The sequence below is a fragment of the Sus scrofa genome, chromosome 4, assembly GCF_000003025.6.
Source record: "Sus scrofa isolate TJ Tabasco breed Duroc chromosome 4, Sscrofa11.1, whole genome shotgun sequence".
Classification (NCBI taxonomy): Eukaryota; Metazoa; Chordata; class Mammalia; order Artiodactyla; family Suidae; genus Sus; species Sus scrofa.
Window position 1 is genome coordinate 122,857,742 of NC_010446.5, and position 20,394 is coordinate 122,878,135.

General features: G+C 43.2%; 1 protein-coding gene across 3 annotated transcripts in view; it reads right to left on the reverse strand.

Moving 5' to 3' along the window:
* Nucleotides 1-20,394, reverse strand: part of ABCD3 (ATP binding cassette subfamily D member 3) — an 81,530-nt gene that overhangs the window by 9,817 nt on the left and 51,319 nt on the right. For all 3 annotated transcript variants that reach the window (XM_021088666.1, XM_021088667.1, NM_001244133.1), the window contains 11 exon segments: nucleotides 17,640-17,709; nucleotides 14,662-14,731; nucleotides 14,475-14,572; nucleotides 14,265-14,356; nucleotides 12,325-12,416; nucleotides 12,173-12,236; nucleotides 11,981-12,044; nucleotides 6,386-6,463; nucleotides 6,217-6,282; nucleotides 5,497-5,586; nucleotides 4,893-5,012 (listed from right to left, as the gene is read on the reverse strand). In XM_021088666.1, the coding sequence (XP_020944325.1) occupies nucleotides 4,893-5,012; nucleotides 5,497-5,586; nucleotides 6,217-6,282; nucleotides 6,386-6,463; nucleotides 11,981-12,044; nucleotides 12,173-12,236; nucleotides 12,325-12,416; nucleotides 14,265-14,356; nucleotides 14,475-14,572; nucleotides 14,662-14,731; nucleotides 17,640-17,709 (904 nt within the window).

Genomic DNA, 20,394 nt, shown 5'->3' on the forward strand with positions numbered 1-20,394 from the left:
TCCCTGGAAGGCGGGCCACAAGTGTGCCTCCTCCGTGTTCCCGTGGGCTGCTCCGCACACCTCATCACCACGCTCACCACGTTCTAAGGTGTCCTCTCCCCCCCTGTGACCTGCCACTCGGCCCCGCCCTCTGGATCGGGAGTCCAGCAGCGCTGCGGTCCCAGGGCCGCCTGAGCGAGCGGGCACCCGCCGCCCCAGCTTGAACACGCACTAGATGCCTCGGCCTGGAAAGCCACTGCACCGCTCTGCGGTTCCATCTCCTCTGAAACAGGACACCCATAGCTCTGATCTCACAGGACCGCTGCCGGACGAAATAAGATAACCTGAAAGTGCTGGGCACGCTGCCTATCACCTATTAAGCACTCAATAAAAACTAGCTGTCATTTAACTGAAATAACAGCTTCTCTTTTTCTTTAAGACGCTAAGAGGCCAGTTATTCTGCTGAGAGCGGTGGAGCAGGTAATGGGATAGAAAGCCCGAGACTGGTAGTTCTCAAACGATTATCATGAGAAATGAGACAAAGGGACAAAAATAAGTAAAAGGATTGCCAAGCCAGGCTGTGAGTCCTTGTCACACAGGAAACCACCAGCCCAACTCATTCTTAGATTTTTTTTTTTTAAAGCGGTGCTCAGAAGCCTATGTCCAGAAATGCCAAGGTGAACAATTGCTCTTCGGTTGGTTAAGTAGTATGAAGAAACTAAAAAGTGGGAAAGGAAATTAAGGAGAAGGGACCATTTGTTCATTCCTTTAAGAAATTATCTCCCAAGTAGCTCCTATGTGCCAGCCCCTGGATTATTAAGTCTGTGCTGGACAGGAAGTGAAGCGGAGTCAGAGAAAAGGAAGGGGCCAATATTAGAGAGAGCCCAGTGAGTCTGAAGAACAGAGACCGCTGCCAGCTAGGTAAGAAAAAGAATTAACTACAAAAATGGATTTAAAAAAACACGAAAAATTTTATGACAGAGGGATCTCTAATAAGGTGGTCTGGGCCTTTCTTTATACTTTTATAAATATCCCAACTTTCCTATCATATATACTTTTCCATAATTCAATATAAAAAAAAAAAACCCCACTAAAGAGGAAGAGAGCTGGAAGAGTGCAGTGAAAAGACAACCATGGGTCAACCTAGGACATCGGGTAGAGCAATCCTGGCTGATGGTGGCTGGACCCAAGGGGAGGGATTGGGGACAGGTCCCTTGAGACTTCAAGGACAGTGTGGAAGAGAACTGGGGAGGTGGACCACCTGCACACTGAGGGCCACAGACCGTCAGGGACAGTTCCAGAGCCAGAGCTCTGGCTCAGCCCCACCTGCCCGTGGCCCTCTGTTCTGCCACTCAGCGGCTGTGCTACTGCTGAGTTAAGCTCTCCAGGTCGTTCCCTTGTCTGCACCTGCCTTCGCCTGGCTGCTGGGAGAATTCCACAGGGGCTGCCGTTCCACACCAGTCCTTCCCGCCTCCAGCTCCTGGTGCGCTTTCCGTGGAGCCATAACTAAAGGCTGCCTGCCCTGCATCAGAGTTACCTGCATCTGGCTCCCCTGACTAGGTTATGAAGGCAGGCACCTGGCGAAGTGCCTTGGCCAGAGCAGAGTCTCAGCTAATGCTGAACTCTGTGGAAAGTACGCCACGATTAAGTTTTGCCGCTGTCAAGATAACGGACTAACAATCTTATTTCCCCCTACACTGATGCTGACTGTTTTTCAAGGAACTCCTAGGTCTCCCTTTTTTCAGCAGTATTATTCCATTCCCTGAAATCCAAATCCTGACTCTCTTTACCTGAGAGCTCCTTTGGCTCATTCGTTTTACACCCATTTTCACTCTTGTGGTTGAACCTTTCACGTTTATTTATTCTCTCTAAAAATTCTAAGTTTTTATAACTAATAGATTTTAAGTCTTTATGATTTATAAAAATTGTCTTCTCAACTTTTTACTTTGAAAACTTTTAATTCAACCAAAAAAACTGGAAGGATGGTAACATGAATCCACATACACTCTCCACGCACCTTCTCAATGTTCATGCACGTTGCATCAACCTTTTCTCTCTCCAAACCTTCCAAAGTAGCAAAAGAATATGCTTTCTTTTAAACTTCACAGCAATTCTCCAAACACTGGCCTACACGGAACACACCCTGTCCACGGCCTGGTCATGCAACAGTGGCCCAGGACAGCGCTCCCCACTTCCCAAACAGGTCCATCGAGGTCGGCCTGGCTGTACTGGATTCCTTTCCTGTCACTCCTCTAGGCTTCCCCTTGAATTTCTTCTCTTCTAATAAAAACTGCCCCTGTACATTTATACCCCACACACAGGATTCCTTAGCTTTAGCACATGTACTTTTCTTTCTCTGAGTTTCTATTGTGTCTATCTGTGAGTCTTGCCTTATCCTTCCATTTTCTGTGAAGTCAGAGGATAGGAATTTAAAGCAATTTTCTTGACGAGCAGTTATTTCTACAGTCACCTTCTAAATTAATTCCCCAAATGCCTCACTTCAACTTCTCACTCCTTCAGCCGATTTTCGCTTTGAGTTTGGCTGGTAATGGCTCTTTTCTTCTGTCTACGGCTCATTGCTCACTCTAGATTAATCTCATGTAATAGCACGAGCCAACAAATCACAGCATTAGGTTGAGATTAAGTCCATATAGAATAGGTATGACTGAGGAAACACAACACACAAAAGCATCAGGGAAAAGGAGGGAACCAAAAGGCAGACTATATCCGTTGTGGCTCAGCGGGTTAAGAACCCGACTAATACCCACGAGGACGCGGGTTTGATCCCTGGCCTTACTCGGTGGGTTAAGGATCCAGAGTTGCCGGGAGCTGTGGTGTAGGTCACAGACGTGGCTCGGATCTGGGGATGCTGTGGCTGTGGCGCAGGGTGACAGCTACAGCTCCAATCCAACCCCTAGCCTGGGAACTTCCAGAAGACGTGGGTGTGCCCCCCCCCAAAAAAAAGACCAAAACATAAGGTAGACTATAAGCTAAAGAGTGAACATTTCTGCAACACGCCATTTCTTTTGCTGTCTTTCCTTGGCTACATTTTCCCACAAGGTTAACAATCTCCCACCAAAGATCCCTCTGCTCAAACTATGGTGTATGTCTAGTCAGAAAACGACTCTTGAAAAGTTCTCCCTCCTCCCAGAGAGACAGGATTAAGGTGGAAGAGTAGGAGGACTGGAGCTCAACTTCTCTCCTAAAAACAACAAAATTCACAACTAAAGACTGAGCACTCTTCACCCAAATGGACCAGAAACCTTAAAAAAGACACCCTACTCCAGAAGAAAAAGAGGAGGCCACATCAAGAGGTAGGAGGGGCGATTTCGTGATATAAACAACCCCATACCTCCCAGGTGGGAAGCCCCACAGACTGGAAACTAACTGGTTCACAGAGACTCACCTACAGGAGGGAGAGTTCTGAGCCCCACATCAAACTCTCACATGTGGGGATCTGGCACGGGGAGAAAGAGCCCTGGAGCAGCTGGCATTGAAGGCCTGTGGGGCTTGTGCGCAGGAGCTCCACGGGACTGGGGGAAACGGAGACCCCATTCTTTTTTATTTTTTTTTGTCTTTTTGCTATTTCTTGGGCCGCTCCCGCGGCATATGGAGGTTCCCAGGCTAGGGGTCAAATCGGAGCTGCAGCCACCAGCCTAGCCAGAGACACAGCAACACTGGATCCGAGCCGAGTCTGCAACCTACACCACAGCTCACGGCAACGCCGGATTGTTAACCCACTGAGCAAGGGCAGGGACCGAACCTGCAAGCTCATGGTTCCTAGTCGGATTCATTAACCACTGCGCCACGACGGGAACTCCAGACCCCCATTCTTAAAAGGTGCACATGGACTTTCACGTGTACTGGGTCCCAGGGCACAGCGAGGTCTCCATAGGAATCTGGGTCAAACCTGACCGCAGTTCTTGGAGGACATCCTGGGAAAACAGGGATGAATGTGGCTTGTTGTGAGGGAAGGATATTGAAAGCAAAGATCTGGGGAATATTCAGCAGCAGTGCCTTTCTCTGGAGGTGGCCATTTGGGGAAAATCTGGCCCCACCCGTCAGCCAGCTCCTGAGAAGCCCCAGGGCAAACAACAACCCAGGTGGGATCACAGCCCCACCCATCAGTAAACAGGCTGCCTAAAGACCCCTCAGGCACACAGCCACCTCTCATCCCATCCAGAGACTAAGCCCCACCCACCAGAGGGAGCAGAATCAGCTCCACCTACCAGTGGGCAGGCATCCTTTTTTTTTTAGTTTTTTTTTTATAATTTTATTTTATTTTTACTGAATAAAATACATATATTTAAACACAATTACATTCACACAGATTATTATATCATGGATTTTAAAAAACAGATTAAGTGACTCCCTCTGGAGAAGTGGAATGGAAAATATGCTGAAACAAATAGGAAATTTATTCTACACTTTATCCCTTTTTGTATGGCTTTCATCTTTACTATTTAGTATTATCTATTACATTTCAATTTTTCTTTAAAAATTAGCATTACATTAAAATTGTGTGTTTTATGCAACTAAAGTTTATAAAGAAGAAAGCCTTGTATACCACTAAATATTTTATATAGCATAATAAAAAGAATAGCTTAACTGGTAAGAATAACAAAAATAACATACCCTCTGAAAATAAGTAAAATATAAAATACATAAATTGGTTAAAAAAACAGTGTAACTATATAAATATGTCCTCATAATTTGTTACATCTTATTGATTCTTCAATATAGGCATTACACCATTCCAGGTGATGTGATAAACAAGACATTATAGACCTTACATTGTACCACGGAGAGAAATGGTTATTCATAATACAATTGTCGGACTGCATTATTTAATTGTACAGCTGCATTCTTTAATTATAATTATCATAAATTCTTTGACTTCGGGGTCCGCTTACCGCCATTCTCTGCTTCTCTCCGCCACTGAGCACGTCCATCCAGTCCTGCACACTGTCCCAGCCGCCTTCACGTTCAAGGATATGACCCAGCTGGACATTATCCAAGTACTCCTTCAGGACCTTTCAGCAAATGGTTAAGAATAAAATCACGCTTAACGAATACCAGAACGCTCTATCTCGCTTTACTTTTCAAACCAGAATCACTGTACTTCTGTTGCCGAAATCATTAAAAAAGGCACGTTTCACAAAAGAATGTGGCACCAAGGTAACCGACACTCCTGACACTCCTGACGTCCTATTAATTTTGACAAAAATCTACCTAGTGGCTTACAGAGCATGACACTATTGTATGTAATTAAAGGATGAGGGCAATGACCAAACGGTAACAACAGTGTAAAGATGAGGCTACACCTTCAACGAGTCACATTTCAGCCAAGTATAACACCTTCCCTCAACCTGCAAAGTTATAATTAACGATAAGGCTTTAGGAGGCTTTTGAAAAGATAAGGATGAACTGCCTGGTATCTAAAATACTTCACCGACTGAGAGAAAGAATCTGACATGGAGTGTTTTCAGTGGGTCTAGGACATAAACGTCTCCTTACGAGGTCGGATATCCCCTTCTTCTTCTGCTCTTCTCTTCCATCTGGGTAGATCACTTGGTCTCGAAGTGTTCCAAGGGTCATGTAAGGTCTCTGAGAGTAACAGCGCAAAAATCATTAGAAGTGAATTTTTTTTTTTTCTTTTGTCTTTTTGTCGTTGTTCTTGTTGCTATTTCTTGGGCTGCTCCCACGGCATATGGAGGTTCCCAGGCTAGGGGTTGAATCGGAGCTGTAGCCACCGGCCTACGCCAGAGCCACAGCAACGCAGGATCCGAGCCACGTCTGCAACCTACACCACAGCTCACGGCAACGCCGGATCGTTAACCCACTGAGCAAGGGCAGGGACCGAACCTGCAACCTCATGGTTCCTAGTCGGATTCGTTAACCACTGCGCCACGACGGGAACTCCTGAATTTTTTTTTTTAATGTCTTTTTAGGGCTGCACCCACAGCATATGGAGGTTCCCAGGCTAGGGGTCCAATCGGAGCTGTAGTTGCTAGCCTACACCACAGCCACAGCAACGCGGGATCTGAACAGTGTCTGCGACCCACACCACAGCTCACGGCAACGCTGGATCTCTGGCCAGAGATTGAACCTGTGTCCTCATGGATGCTAGTCAGGTTCATTTCCGCTGAGCCACCACGGGAACTCCATATAAGTGAATTTTCAAAAAATAAAGATCTTTAAATCAGACATTATAAAATAACTCAAGCAAAGTCTTACCTGGGGAACATAAAATAACTTTCCTCTCTCGGGTTTAGTCAGACGTCCCCCAAAAAGAGGCCACAACTATAAAAGCGAAGGAAGAGGGAGGCACAGATGTAAAGTCCACAACGTTGTAAGACCATGTGGCAAATAAGACAGCAAAACCTCGAGGCCAATTTTTACTTACTTCACCAAGAACTCGGAAAAGGGAACTCTTCCCACAGCCATTTGGACCACAAATTAGAACGTTGGCCCCAGATCGAACCTAAAAGAAAATGAGTCTATGAATGACTTTATAGAATATAAACTCAGTGAACATTTCCTTGGCGTCGGCAAATAGCTCTCTGCTCAGGATAAGTGTTCTATTTTGTCTGGAAGCATGAACTACGGTAGACGCAGGGGGGTGTGGCTGAAGAGACCTTTAACTTTCGGCACTTTTTCAAATCGGATGCAGTTACCTTGTTTTCGCTTAAAAATCACTACTGATTGATGTCAACTTATTCTCAATGCTAAAGCCTGCATTCCTGGAAACAGTAAACATGCATGTACACAGTCTTTTGTTTAAGGAAGGACGTGTACCATCAACACTGCTCTAGGACTTGTTACTATTTAAGAACCTATCACAGGTTTTCTTCCAAATCAGCATTTTCAGATCCTCTGCATTCTTCTCCTAGTGCCTGCGGTGTATTCCACAGTAAGGATGTATCATGATTTATTTCAATACTCCCCTTTTGTTAAGTAACTAGGTCATCTGCGTTTTGTTTGCTCCTTTAATGATGCCGCAATGAAGCTCCAAGTCAGCGGCCAAATTGATGCACTAATGAGAAATGTTTCTCTAGACCAGATTCCTAGAAATTAGAAGTGTTGGATCAAACAATATGTGTATTTATAACTGCCACCCCATCGCTCTGCAATAACCTAAAGTTAAATGCAAACCATGTCAGGAGTGGCTGAGTTCTAACTTATGGTCTTATGAAAGGGTTAACCAACCCTGTGAAGAATCGGAAAACCTGGGTCCTGAGTCCAATTTACACAGCAATGTAATCACAGCAGGAAAGAAGGTGACAGAGATAAATGGGGAACCTGCCTGTTTTAAACCGGTGACTCTGAGGTTCCTATTATTTAATTACATGAAAATGTACTGAATACTCAGTGTCAGGCTCTGTTCTAGGCAATGCCGCTACGTAAGTGAACAAAAAAACCACACGACAAAAAAAAATCATCAAAATCCTTATTGTTACATTCCAGCAGGAGAGAAATACATATGATAAAGAATATGTATAATAAATAAGTAAATTAAACAGTATTTTAGAAAATAAGTGCTATGGGGAAAAATAGATCAAGGCAAAAAAAAAAAAAAAAACCAAACAAACAAACTGGGAGTGGGTGGGCAAGGCTGCATGTTTCAGGTGGTCAGGCCAGGCTGCACCACCTCACACCCTTGACAACTGGGCAAAACTTTGAAAGCAGGAATAAATTAGGAGTTTATCTGGAGGAAGGCTGTTCATCAGCCAGAACTCTATGCACACAAAGTAGCTGCAGGTATGTGCCCGTCCCAGTCAGCAAACAGAGGGAGGCTCATGCTCCTGAAGAAGCACGAGTGGGGGGAGGGAAGAGTGTGAAGTGAGTTCAGGGAGGGGAGGGGCGGGGGCAGGGAAAGCAGGAGACTCCTGCAGGGCTCGGAGCCGCAGAGAGAACTCGGGCTTTCCTGATGGACCGCAGAGCCACCTGCACCATTCACCTCAAGCAAAGGCTGGAAGCAACCTAAGCGGATGAACAGATAAACAAAATATGAAAACACATACACACACCCTGGGATATTATTATTCAGCCTTAAAAATAATGAAATGCTGGTACAGGCCACAACATGAATGAACCTGAAGATATGACACTAAGTGAAATACGCCAGACACAAAAAGACAAGTATTAGGCGGCCTCTCACACCAGGTACCCGGGATAGCAAATTCACTGAGAGAGAAAGTAGAACAGCGGTTACGAGGGGCTGGAGGGGGGGAAGGAGGAGGACTTCTTATTTAACGGGTACAGAGTTTGTTTGCCATGACAAAAAAGTTCTAAAGATAGTGGTGACGGTTGCACAAAACACTAAACGTACTTAATGCCACTGAATCGTACAGTTAAAAAGATAAAATGGTAAATTTTATGTTACATACAATTTTATCAGAGTTGACCTATAATAAAATACCACAACTGGAGTTCCCGTCGTGGCGCAGTGGTTAACGAATCCGACTAGGAACCATGAGGCTGCAGGTTCGGTCCCTGCCCTTGCTCAGTGGGTTAACGATCCGGCGTTGCTGTGAGCTGTGGTGTAGGTTGCAGACGCGGCTCGGATCCCGTGTTGCTGTGGCTCTGGTGTAGGCCGGCTACAGCTCCAATTCGACCCCTAGCCTGGGAACCTCCATATGCCGTGGTGTAGCCCTAGGAAAAAAAAGAAAAAAAAAAGAGGATACATGAAAGTATGCTGTTTATGAAGATTTATATAGGCTTTTCTTTTTCTTTTTTTTTTTTTTTCTTTTGGCTGCACCCACAGCATGTGGAAGTTCCCAACTCAGGGATCAAACCCGCACCACAGCTGCAACCCAAGGCGCTACAGCGATAGTACGGGATCCTTAACCCACTGTACCAAAAGGGAACTCCTATCTAGGCTTCCTTACATATTAAAATGTGCTTACTGAAAAGGTATACCTGAAAAGGTAAAAATTTTAGTGAGTCACAAGGTATTTCTTAAGCTATAGTCCTTGCTCCTTTTCAAAAAAATTTTTAATTAAAAAAAAAAATTTTTTTTTAATGGCCACACCTTGGCATATGGAAGTTCCCAGGCCAGGGACTGAATCCGAGCCATAACTGTGACTTATACCAGATCTTTTAACTTGCTATGCCGGGCCAGGAATCAAAACCATACCACCATAGCGACCTTAGCCACTGCAGTCAGATTCTTAGCCACTGTGCCACACGGGAACTCCAAAAAATTATGTTCTTTTCCATTATGGTTTATCATAGGATACCGAGGACAGTTCCCAGTGCTATACAGTGGAATACTGTCATTCATCCATTCCACATACAATAGTATATGTATCTACAAACTCCTGCTCTACAAAGTACTATTTTAATGCCCACATTATAACCTACAAGTTGTTATATTTTACAGTCAATTTAGTCAACATAAATATACCACTACTGAAGGAGTTTATAAAGGAATAAGATATAAATTCTCCTCTCAAAGAAGCTTATATTATTTGGTTATTAGGTAACCCAAAAGGCAAACTGGTTCACAAAGTAGGAAACATTCATTTCTGATGGCCAAGCCTCTTTGCAGGAGGAAGGAAGCTTTATTTTCAAGTAAGCCAGATGGATAAAAAACAACCAGATGCTTCAAAGAAGTGAAGGACGTTGAATTAAAAAAAAAAAAAAAAAAAAAAAAAACTGTTAAGAAAAATGATGGGAAAGACAAAATATATGACAAACAGCCAAGTCTATCTTAGACTACTTTAAGTCCGAAAGAGACAGAAGAAGAATTTATAACAGAGGACCCAAAGGACAGGGTCAAAAGAAACAGCTCCCAGTGGAGGAGAAAACAAAATGAGAATCACAGGACAGACAACAGGTGACACAGAACATGGTCACAAAGTAAAAACACTTAAACCAGTAGGGATATGACTGGTCACTAAAATAAGACCTTCCAAAATGAATCCAAAATAAAAGCAAAAAAATAAGGGCATTTCTGAGACAAAAAAAGTGAAGATACTGGGACTGGCCAGAAGTGTGTTAAAATTCAAACATAAGGCCTTTTGTTGGAAGGGTTCTGGACTAAAATGAAAGTGATGGCATTGGTGCAGCCTTATGCCAGAGGGAGCTCCATCACACCTCAGCAGCATCATCTATTTCCTCCCGCATCTGTACAGACAGATCCCCCACCCCTGAGCTGCGCGCGCATCTGTGTGGCGGGGATACTCTGTCTGCTCAGAGACACGAGGGAGGGAGGGCAGGGGAAAGGGCTGACAGGACTCTGCCGTGGAGAAGTTTCTCGGGGAGTCGCAACAAAGAGGCTACTGGGAATCTAACAAAGATGGGTTTTGAGCTCTGGTTTATCCTCACAGAGACCTGTGTGGCCGAGGGAGCCCATCTGACTGGAACTCCCGGAGCTAAACGAGAAAACACGTCTGCAGCACTGGTGCCATTAAATATTTGCCAACAATGTTCACGTTCTCTCTCTGTCTCCTTGTGTTTCCTGGCTTTAAAATAAACCTGACAATATATAATATATAATGCTCATTGATAATACAGAACACTCATTGTTGAATAAGTGCCAATTACTTTGCATAACTAGCACGTCTCATTTTTACAGTTCCTTAAAAAGAGGGTAGCAATGTATGCAAGAAACGCACAGGACTAAGAGTAGAAAAACTAAAACCTTTTTAGATTAGAAAACAAATCCGATAATTACACTCCTTATTTCATAAACTATCAGAAAACACTTCTTCAAGGAAAGCCATTGAAAAGAATCTCCATATACAACCCAAATTACAAAAGGCCATACACATAGGCATGTAGAAAATTCTAGAGCTGTGCTGTCCAACACAACAGCCACTAATCACATGTGGCTCTTTAAGGTCAACGTTATTAACATGAAGAAAAATTTTACATTCAGTTCCTCAACTGTACTATTCACATTTCAAATACACAACCACATGTGGCTACTCTGCTGGACGAGAAAGACAGAGAAAACTGCCGTCACTGCAGAAAGTTCGGCTGCACAGTGTCGTTCTAGAGTGACAGTATCTGGACCTGGACAGGCAGCCCCCCTGGTAGAAATCCACTACTAATTTTCAAGACTTTCAGATGTGAACTCTTCATAAAGTCACAACAGACACATAACCTAAACAGTAACCTTTAGGTCTGAGAGCCTTATACAATCACATAATGATTCCACCTTTTGCTTTTTCTTTTGCATGTGGGCTGCCCCCTTCTCATTTGAATCAGCACCACCATGCACTGGCCAGGAGAGAGGTTACGTGTCGTGATCTGCAGTGCTATTAGGAATACAGAAATCTGTATTTTGTTTTTATAGGTACAGATCCTCCTGCACCATCAAAAAAACAATACCAAATCATAAATTATTTTAACTCAAAGAGACTAATGTTATACTGGCATGTTTAAATATCCATTTTACATTAGAGATTCCAAATAATTACATCTTCTAAGGCTTTCTTGACATGGACTTTATTTGCAAAAATAAAAAAATTTTGAGAGTAGTATTTTAAACCTTAAAGCCCTGACAAATAAGAAAATCCCATTTCTAACTGTTTCAAAGACTTTATTTTTTCTCTCTCAGCTTCACTGAGATATCACTGATACGCAGCAGTGTGTAATTTAAGGGGGACATAGTGATCTGACTTCCACACCCCAGGACATAAGAATCACCATCATCTCACATATAGAGACATAGAAAAAAGGTTGTGTGTGTGACGAGAACTCGTAGGATTTACTCTCTTAAACTTTCACATACAACGTACAGCACAGCTAGTTAGTCAGCATGCTGTACACTGCATGCCTGCTACTAATCTTACGACTGGAAGTTTGCAGTACCCTCCGACTGTCTTTATCCAAGGCAGGCCTCCTTTAAAAACGTTGACTTTTTACAGCAATTTTGTGGATTCAGAGACTACGTCAAGCCTTAAAACTATTTTAAATATTCAGACAACAGTTTTGCATTTCCCCTTGTGGAAGATGATTTAAGCTTTTATATAACCATGTAGAAACTTACTTCAAAATTAAGGTCTCTGATCAAGATATCTCCATTTGGCGTTGCTAAAGGAACATGATCAAATCTACAGAGGAAATCAATAAAAAGAGAACAATTTTACATTACACATTAAGCAGAGGCAGCTGAAAGAGAAAAGCTACTGTGTAGTTTAACAAATGTTTGCGGCGCTAACAAGTGCTTTTCTGTACCTACTTTATAATGTTATCTGCATTGATGATTTCTCCAGCACCAGGTATCAAGGGAATGCCCTGTGCACCTTCAACACATTAAACGGAAAATCAGTACCAAAGCGTCATGCCATGTCAGCAAAAACATACTCTATGATCCAGTGCGTTCACAGTTACCCTTTTCCTGCTGAGAGACCATAGTGCGCTCATATTTGCCATGATTTAAATCCTTTAATACTTGCATTAATTCCGTAATCCGGGCAGTAAAACTGAAATAAAAAAGAAAGCAAGCCATAGTCAAAACTCCAAAGGCTGTAATATCTTTTACTTTTATTATTTATTTGAATATAATTGCCATATAAAATTAAGTTCATATCTTTTATTTACACAATCCTAAGTTTATAAAATTATTAGTTTAAATGAAACAACGTGAGAGAAATCTCAACATGAAACACCGGTGCTGGCAGACCTGTTTTATTAGTACGTGTCAGCAGGAGAGCAGGAATGAGGGGCTAAGAAAAGAGGTCTCATAGGATCCCACTCCACAGACACTCACTTCGTTAACAGCTAAGTCAAGATAGTTGTTTGCCACTAGAATTTTAAGGAATGTTCTAGCAGATGCTACAAAGGACTGCATTAGGGTGTCCCTCAGACCTGGAGAGCACGGAGCCTGAGCTCCTGCTGGGGGGAGCTACAAAGCCTCCGACACAGCCGGCCTCCTCTCTGAGAACATCAGTCAAGTGTGCCGAATGCACGCTACTTCCCTGAAAACAAGGAAGGGGGTAAGATTCCTGACTTTCTTCCTCTCAAGAGGGGAAAAGGTGAAGCAGCCTCGATATTAGAGAGAAATCACTGTGATGGTAAAGTGCAATCAAACTAATGACAAGACGTCGAGGCACACAACAACGCCACGACGGTCAGACAGCAGGCATCTAACCAGAGACACAAACAGGATTTTTCTCTGGGAGACACAGCAACTTCCTGAAGGAACAGAAGCGTTCTGTATGCCAGGATCGGTAAAGGCATGAGAAACGTTATTAAACATTATTAACAGGTACTAACTGTCTGCATTTTCTTAAGAAAAGGAGACTCCTCGTTCCGGTCGTGGCTCAGTGGTTAATGAATCCGACTAGGAGCCATGAGGTTGCGGGTTCGAGCCCTGGCCTTACTAGGTGGGTTAAGGATCCGGCATTGCCGTGAGCTGTGGTGTAGGTTGCAGACATGGCTCGGATCCCGTATTGCTGTGGCTGTGGCGTAGGCCGGCAGCTGCGGCTCCAATTGTACCCCTAACCTGGGAACTTCCATATGCCGCGGGAGAGGCCCTAGAGAAAGGCAAAAAAAAGATAAAAAAAGAAAAGGAGACTCCTCATGGAGTTAACAACTTCTATCTGCCTTGAATACCTTAACTGCCAAAGGAGCAGAGAAGAAGGAAGAGAGGAAACAATCCAGATTAATCACAGGTCTGGAAAAGACACAAAGTCCTCCAGCATCTTCAGACGACCTGAAACTTAAGGTACTTTTATACATTACGTGTTTTCTTTTTTCTTTTTTTTACAGCATACCAAGCTCTTTATATTAGATCTTGAAATTCTGAAATACTTAATTCCATTTTATGGTCTAAGAACAATTTTAACAGACAACATGACCATATTTACAATTGGATCTAAGCTACCACAAGATAACTTCATTTTTTCCCATTAAAATCAACTTCGTCTTTGTTTTATCTTTTGCTGGGTTGCCAGTAACAACAATCTAAGGGGGAAAAAAAAAAAAAACTATGGTAGGGGACAAAAAAGTTCAAATGAGAACATTCTATTCACTAACTTACTTTTCTGTGAATTAAGAACAACTGCCATGATTCAACGTTTCCCAGCTTATTGAATACCTATGTCCACTGAGCAGACAGCTTGAGAACTACTAACCTAGTTTAAGGTTCAACAGCTCCTTGTAACGGAAACATGAAAAGCTCACTATGAGAGAAAAGCGTGCCTTAATTCTCCACCAAAACCAGCTTCCGAGAGCCGGAAACATGGGGCTTCAGTGGGCACGATCATTAGGGATAACATATTTTTAAAAAATTACTCCCTGCAATGCTCATAAATATTACTCTTACTTACCCGGCCAATCTAGTCATCTCACGGCCAGCCAAAACTATTCGGCCCAAAGCTTGAGACATTCGCAAAAGCATTCTTCCGCTTTGGTAGTAATCCTGACATAGAAATAAAGATTAATTTTCACTTACATTTCTAGGATGAAAACAAGCTTTTCTTTATCTTTATGGTTAAAATTTCCAGGGGTCATGATTATGATGGCTACTACCACGTTACCTCCAGAAGTTCTGAATGTGAACTTTTGAGATGTCGAGGATGAGACAAATCTAGGAAAGGACCACTGACAACGAGGTAACCAACTACGGTGGCAAAATCTGAAACAAAAGTTACGGTTTAAAAATATCAACAATACTTCACTTTTTCCACCAGTCTCATTCCACCATCTCTTTTAAAGCATACTTACATTTGGCAATTATGTTATCAATGAAGCCCATAGAAAACCGAAACAAAATGAAATTATGGAGGTGCTCCACCTGGCAGGAAAGCAAAAACAAAAAATAAAACACATACTTTCAATGTATTTTTTAAAAATGAATCTACCATGAGGACAAAAGAAAATGTATAATTTTTGCATTCAAAAAATATTTACTGTTGTTCCCACTGGGGCTCAGCATTAATGAACCAGACTAGCATCCAAGAGGATGTGGGTTCGATCCCTGGCCTTGATCCGTGGTTAAGGATCTAGCATTGCCATGAGCTGTGGTGTAGGTCGCAGACGTCACGTTGCAACAGCTGTGGCTCAGGCCGGCAGCTGCAGCTCCAATTCCACCCCTACACCTGGGAATTTCCATATGCCACAGGTGCAGCCCTAAAAAGCAAAAAACAAAAAAATTCAACGAGGACCTAAGATTTCTGGTTACACTATACATCACATTTCATCGGGCACGGTGCTGACGACAGAAGAGGTGCTAAACAAATACTTTAAGGAACCATTTTTATGCAGAGAATGGAACCCAGAGAAACTACAAAAAGCACGTATATGACGTGCTGTATACGGCGACACGGTAGTCCTAACACTGTCCGATACCTACACGCCAGAACTGATCAATCATCAAGCAGAGCAGAAAGATGAGCTAATTTAGGTGAAACACTAGCTGCCTGGAAATGGCCCTCGAAGGTTTGTTTGAGTGGGAGCCACCTGGTCTGTGCTTTCTCCGAGAATTATATGACACTCCATGTGAATCAGTGCTAAGGCAATGCCATAAAGCCTGGGTCTGTAGCTTGAATCTCCTCCGCACGCATTATCTCGAAATCACAAGTCTAAAGACGACTTCAGTCTGCATGTTTGGTGTTCCTGACTCTCCCATCTGTAGGATTACTCAGGGCCCTGCATGAGGCGGCCCGGGGCTCTCACCTAAACCGTGCCTGCTCTACTTCTCGCCTTCTCACTGAGCTACAGAAATACCGGCTCGTCAAACATGCTCCTGCTGCCTGAAGGCTTTTCTCCTGCTGTTCCCTCTGCCAGGAATATGCTCTTCCTCCATAATTATAGTTCGTGACTAACCCCCATCCCTCCTATGGGTTTCTCCTCAAGAAAGACTTTCTTGCCATCCCCGAGCAAAAAGGGCTGGGCAAGAGCCCCACCCTACGCTGCCCCTTTATCTCATTTTATTTTTGGTCACGAAATCCATTATGACCTGAAGTCATTTAAAATATCCAGTTATTTATTTGTTTACTGTCTCTCCCACAAAAATGGGGGCCTCCTGAGAAGAGGGCAGCTTGATCTTAATACCTCCTGCACAAGAACAAGGGCTGGAACCCTTATTCAGCAAGTGCCAGATGTTACATGCTGTGCTTGATACTGAACTACCGCAGCCGAGGTCCCTGAGCTCACGGAACTTACATTCGAATGAAAGAGACCAACTAGACCAACTAGTAAACAAACAGGATAATTATAAACTGCAATATGCTTTTAAGGAAAGAGATCGTGAAAATGGGCAGTAACTGGGAGAAGCTATTTTGGATGGACTAATCAGAGAAGATAAAACCTCAAAAAGGTGTTAACATGTGGACGAAAATCTGCAGGGCGAGATTAGGCAGGCCATGTGAAGAGGGAGCTCGTTCACACAGCCGCCTAGAAAACTACCTTAACTACATCTTATCAGTGAACACTATGGAAGCTCAGTCATGGTCAATATGAATGAGGCAAAAATTCAATTTCTGAAATAATCTAAAATAATTATTAATAATTTAACATAACACCTTTTAAGGGAGTTCTCGTCATGGCTCAGTGGAAATGAATCTTACTAGTATCCATGAAGACACAGGTTCGACCCCTGGCCTTGCTCAGTGGGTTAAGGATCTGGCGTTGCCGTGAGCTGTGGTGTAAGTCGCAGAGACGGCTCGGATCTGGCGTTGCTGTGGCTGTGGCGTAGGCCAGTGGCTATAGCTCCGATTCAACCCCTAGCCTGGGAACCTCCATATGCTGCAGCTGCAACCCTAAATATTTGTATTTAAAAGCAGGATTCAGTCACACTCACTCCTGTTGTCACACTGACAACTTGGATGAGCACAGGCGCTCAGCCAGATGATGGTCCGTATCTTTTGAATGAATGTCGGTGTTCAGTATCTCCTAGTAGGCAGTATCTTTTGGAGTCCAAAAGGTGTGTGGTATCTTTTGACACGGAATAATAAAATTAATGAAATTCAAATTTTCTAAGTGGCAACTACACAAAAACTGAAGTACGGTTCTCATAAGAAATACAGTTTATATTCTAAATCAAGGGTGAGCCAACTATGGTCCAGAGTTCAAATCCAGCCTGCCACGTCTTTTTATGAGAACACAGCCACATCCATTTACTTTACGGGTAGAACAGGGTTACTTTTTTTGACCACGTCCGTGGCACGCAGAAGTCCCCGGGCCAAGGATGAAACCCAAGCCACGGCAGTGAGCAGAGCCAAAGCAGTGACAGTGCCAGATCCTTAACCCACTAGGCCACCAGGGAATCCCCAGAACACGGCTACTTTTGAGAGGCAACGTTGCATTACTGCAGTAGAGACCATCAAGGCTGAAAAGCCTAAACGACACGTGGACTACCTTGCCCCACACAGAGACTGTTCCCTGGCCTGTGCTCTAAACAGCGATCTCCACGGTGTTTCCAGGACTGCTACAAAACACACCCTTCCCGTAACAGTCACTAAACTTATCACCAAATGCGACGCCTAATACACTGGTGATCATTTTATACATCATCCGTTTTATAACTGGGCAGCTTAATACATTGCTTTACCAGTTTTTAGGAGAATGCAGTCTAAAAATACTTATAGCTATTTGAAAGTAAGTATTATAAATAAAGAGTAAAGACACATACACACATATATGCACAGGCCGAAAAAAAATCTTTCTCCATAAATACATGAGCCTCAAACATGTCATCTTACCAGTTTGCGGAAGACTGCGTGGATTGTCTGCTTTTCTCTTTTATTTCCACTGTAAAAGGCAATTTCTTCACTATTAAAGAAAATAATTTAGAAATTAATTGTAACGGTACCTAAGCTTGAAAAATAATTGAAACACAGTATTTGATGAGTGACTATTTGTATTTAAATGGCTGTTTTGTGACTAAGCTTACTGGCGTCATCTCAGGCCACGGTCTACCCAGCTCCCCTGACAGAGTCCAGGCATACACACCCGACTGGATTTTAGAGACCAGATCAGCAACATATGCTGCATGTGCCATATGCAGCCTGGGTGAAAAAGATGTGCTGGACTAAGTCTCAGAAATGTGAATAAAGAAAGAAGAAATAAAAAGGAAATTGCCGTGACCTATAGGAAGCAGGGCTAAGACAGACATTACAGCTCCAGCCAGAAGGGAGAGAGGAAAACAACAGAGAAGAACAGGTAGTGATGTTACGACATTCGGCCTTTGAAAGAGAGGAAAGCAGACGAAGCCCTGCTACCCCCACGGCACCATCTTCAGGGAGCCCTAGCTGCACAGCTCTTCTTATCCTTGGCACCCCACCTGACCCTCTCAACAACTCCGCTTTCCTCGAGCCGATCTGAATGGGGACACAGGAGCCACAAGGTCTTAGCTAGGGAAAGAGGGCATTTTTAAGGATGAAAAAAGTGTCAGAGCAGTTAAGGTAATCTGCAAAAATCATGCAGCTAGCAAGTCAAAGAGCTGAGATTCTAACTCACATTGTTTTCCACTCTCTTCAGTATGATATAAACTTTCCCAGCAAAGTACCTTCTTATAGCAGAGGAAAGTAAAATTACATAGAAGTCTAGAAGGCACAGCGAGTACAGCCTTCAATAAACACCTGGTATTTCTTTAAAGTCTCTTTTTTTTTCCCCTTAAAAATGTGTGAATTTTATATTCTAGTCCAAAATGTACCTGTATTTTTTTCCATCATAAAAACAAAGTAGCGGAGTTCCCGTTGCAGCGCAGCTGAAACAAATCCAACTAGGAACCGTGAGGTTGCAGGTTCAATCCCTGGCCTCACTGAGTGAGTTAAGGATCCGGCGTGGCTGTGAGCTGTGGGTATAGGTCGCAGACGCAGCTCGAATCTGGCGTTGCTGTGGCTCTGGCGTAGGCCAGCGGCTACAGCTCTGATTGGACGCCTAGCCTGGGAAACTCCATATGCTTCGGTGCAGCCCTAAAAAGACAAAAGACAAAAAAAGGTAGCCTTCACCTCAACCCCTTCAAGTAAAATTAACTTTCCACAAGGATGCATCATGTTTGACCTGAATTTCATGGTCTCCTTTACGAAATGATGCAGAGCCCCAGGGTACTGGAATCCCAGTTGCACACAATTCTGCACCTCTAATTTCTTTTCTTGCTTTGTTCTCCCCTCCTTTGTACATTTAAGTCTAGGGAGAAAGACGTGAGAACTCTACTTCTCCTGAACATTGCAGCCTAACCAAAAACCTGAAAGAACAGAACATCCCAAAATACTGATAGCTACCTATCCCACACCGCTTTTCGTCCACGTCCCTCTTCCTAGGAAGAGAACCCCAATTTTCTTCATGTTTCCTATCCTTTTCTGTGCACCCAAATGGTTCAGGAACAGCCTCAACCCAACCCCACAGGGGAAAAGTCCCAACTGGTCTAAGCCAACCACTTTGCTGTAATTGCTTTAGTGATAATTCTGGCCAATGAGAAAGGAAAGAAAGTCTGTTTGGGGGCTTCTTGGAGAGTTTCCTTGTTCTCTTCAAGAGACAGCAGAAGAGGTCTGCTTTTACTTCTAGACTTTGGCAGAGGAGGAGGGCTGATGAGATCTAGAACTGCTTTTGCCAACTCGTGATCACAGAAAGAAACAGTCAGAGGAAGAGGGGGACACACAGAGGAGGACAGAACCAAGAGAAGAGGCAGAGCCCTGATCGTGCTGAGCCTGGAACTGCTCTGCCTTAAGGGTTCTGATGTGAAGTACTAAACGTCTCACTGCTGGAGCCACCTGAGTCAGGGTTTTCTGCTTTTTGCACTGGAAAGCATCCTAGCTGATACCATCTTTCATTCACTTGGCAAATCACCTCGCTACTCAACTTCTACTCTTCTTCCTCCCTACACCACGAAACCCTATTTAGGACTGGTACCATTTTAGCAATCCAAGGAAATAAAGGGAGAGGGAACTGTGAAAAGAACCATCTCCTAAATAATTTTGTAAAATGCCATAGGGTAGTAAATAAATATTAGGACCTTCAAAACGGCTTCAGGTCCACAGATCATCAATAGGTGAAAAAAATATACTGACCACCTGCTACATACTCCAAACAGTATTGGAAGCATTATTTAATACTCCATGTTTAATCTTCACAATAACCCTGTATTATCTACCTAGTATAAATAAGAAAAGTGAGGCTATTAATAACTTGCCAAAAGTCATATATTACATCATTGATAAGTCATATAATTGAAGGTAGATTTTGAAACTCGTCAGGCTGGCTCCAAAGCCCAATACTTTTTTTTCCCTATTTTGGATTTTTAAACTACGGGAAATAGAGACCCAGGCAGTGAGGCTGAATTAACTTTGAGTATTTCAAACACAGTCTCAAATAAAAATATCTGTGGATAAACTGAGACAAAATTTTCTTTGAAGAAGTAAATTTGAATTTGGTATTTTGACTTTGCTTAAAAAGTGAAAATAACAGATAGTCATCAGAAGATATGAAGAGGTAATCAGGAGTACTATAGTTAAC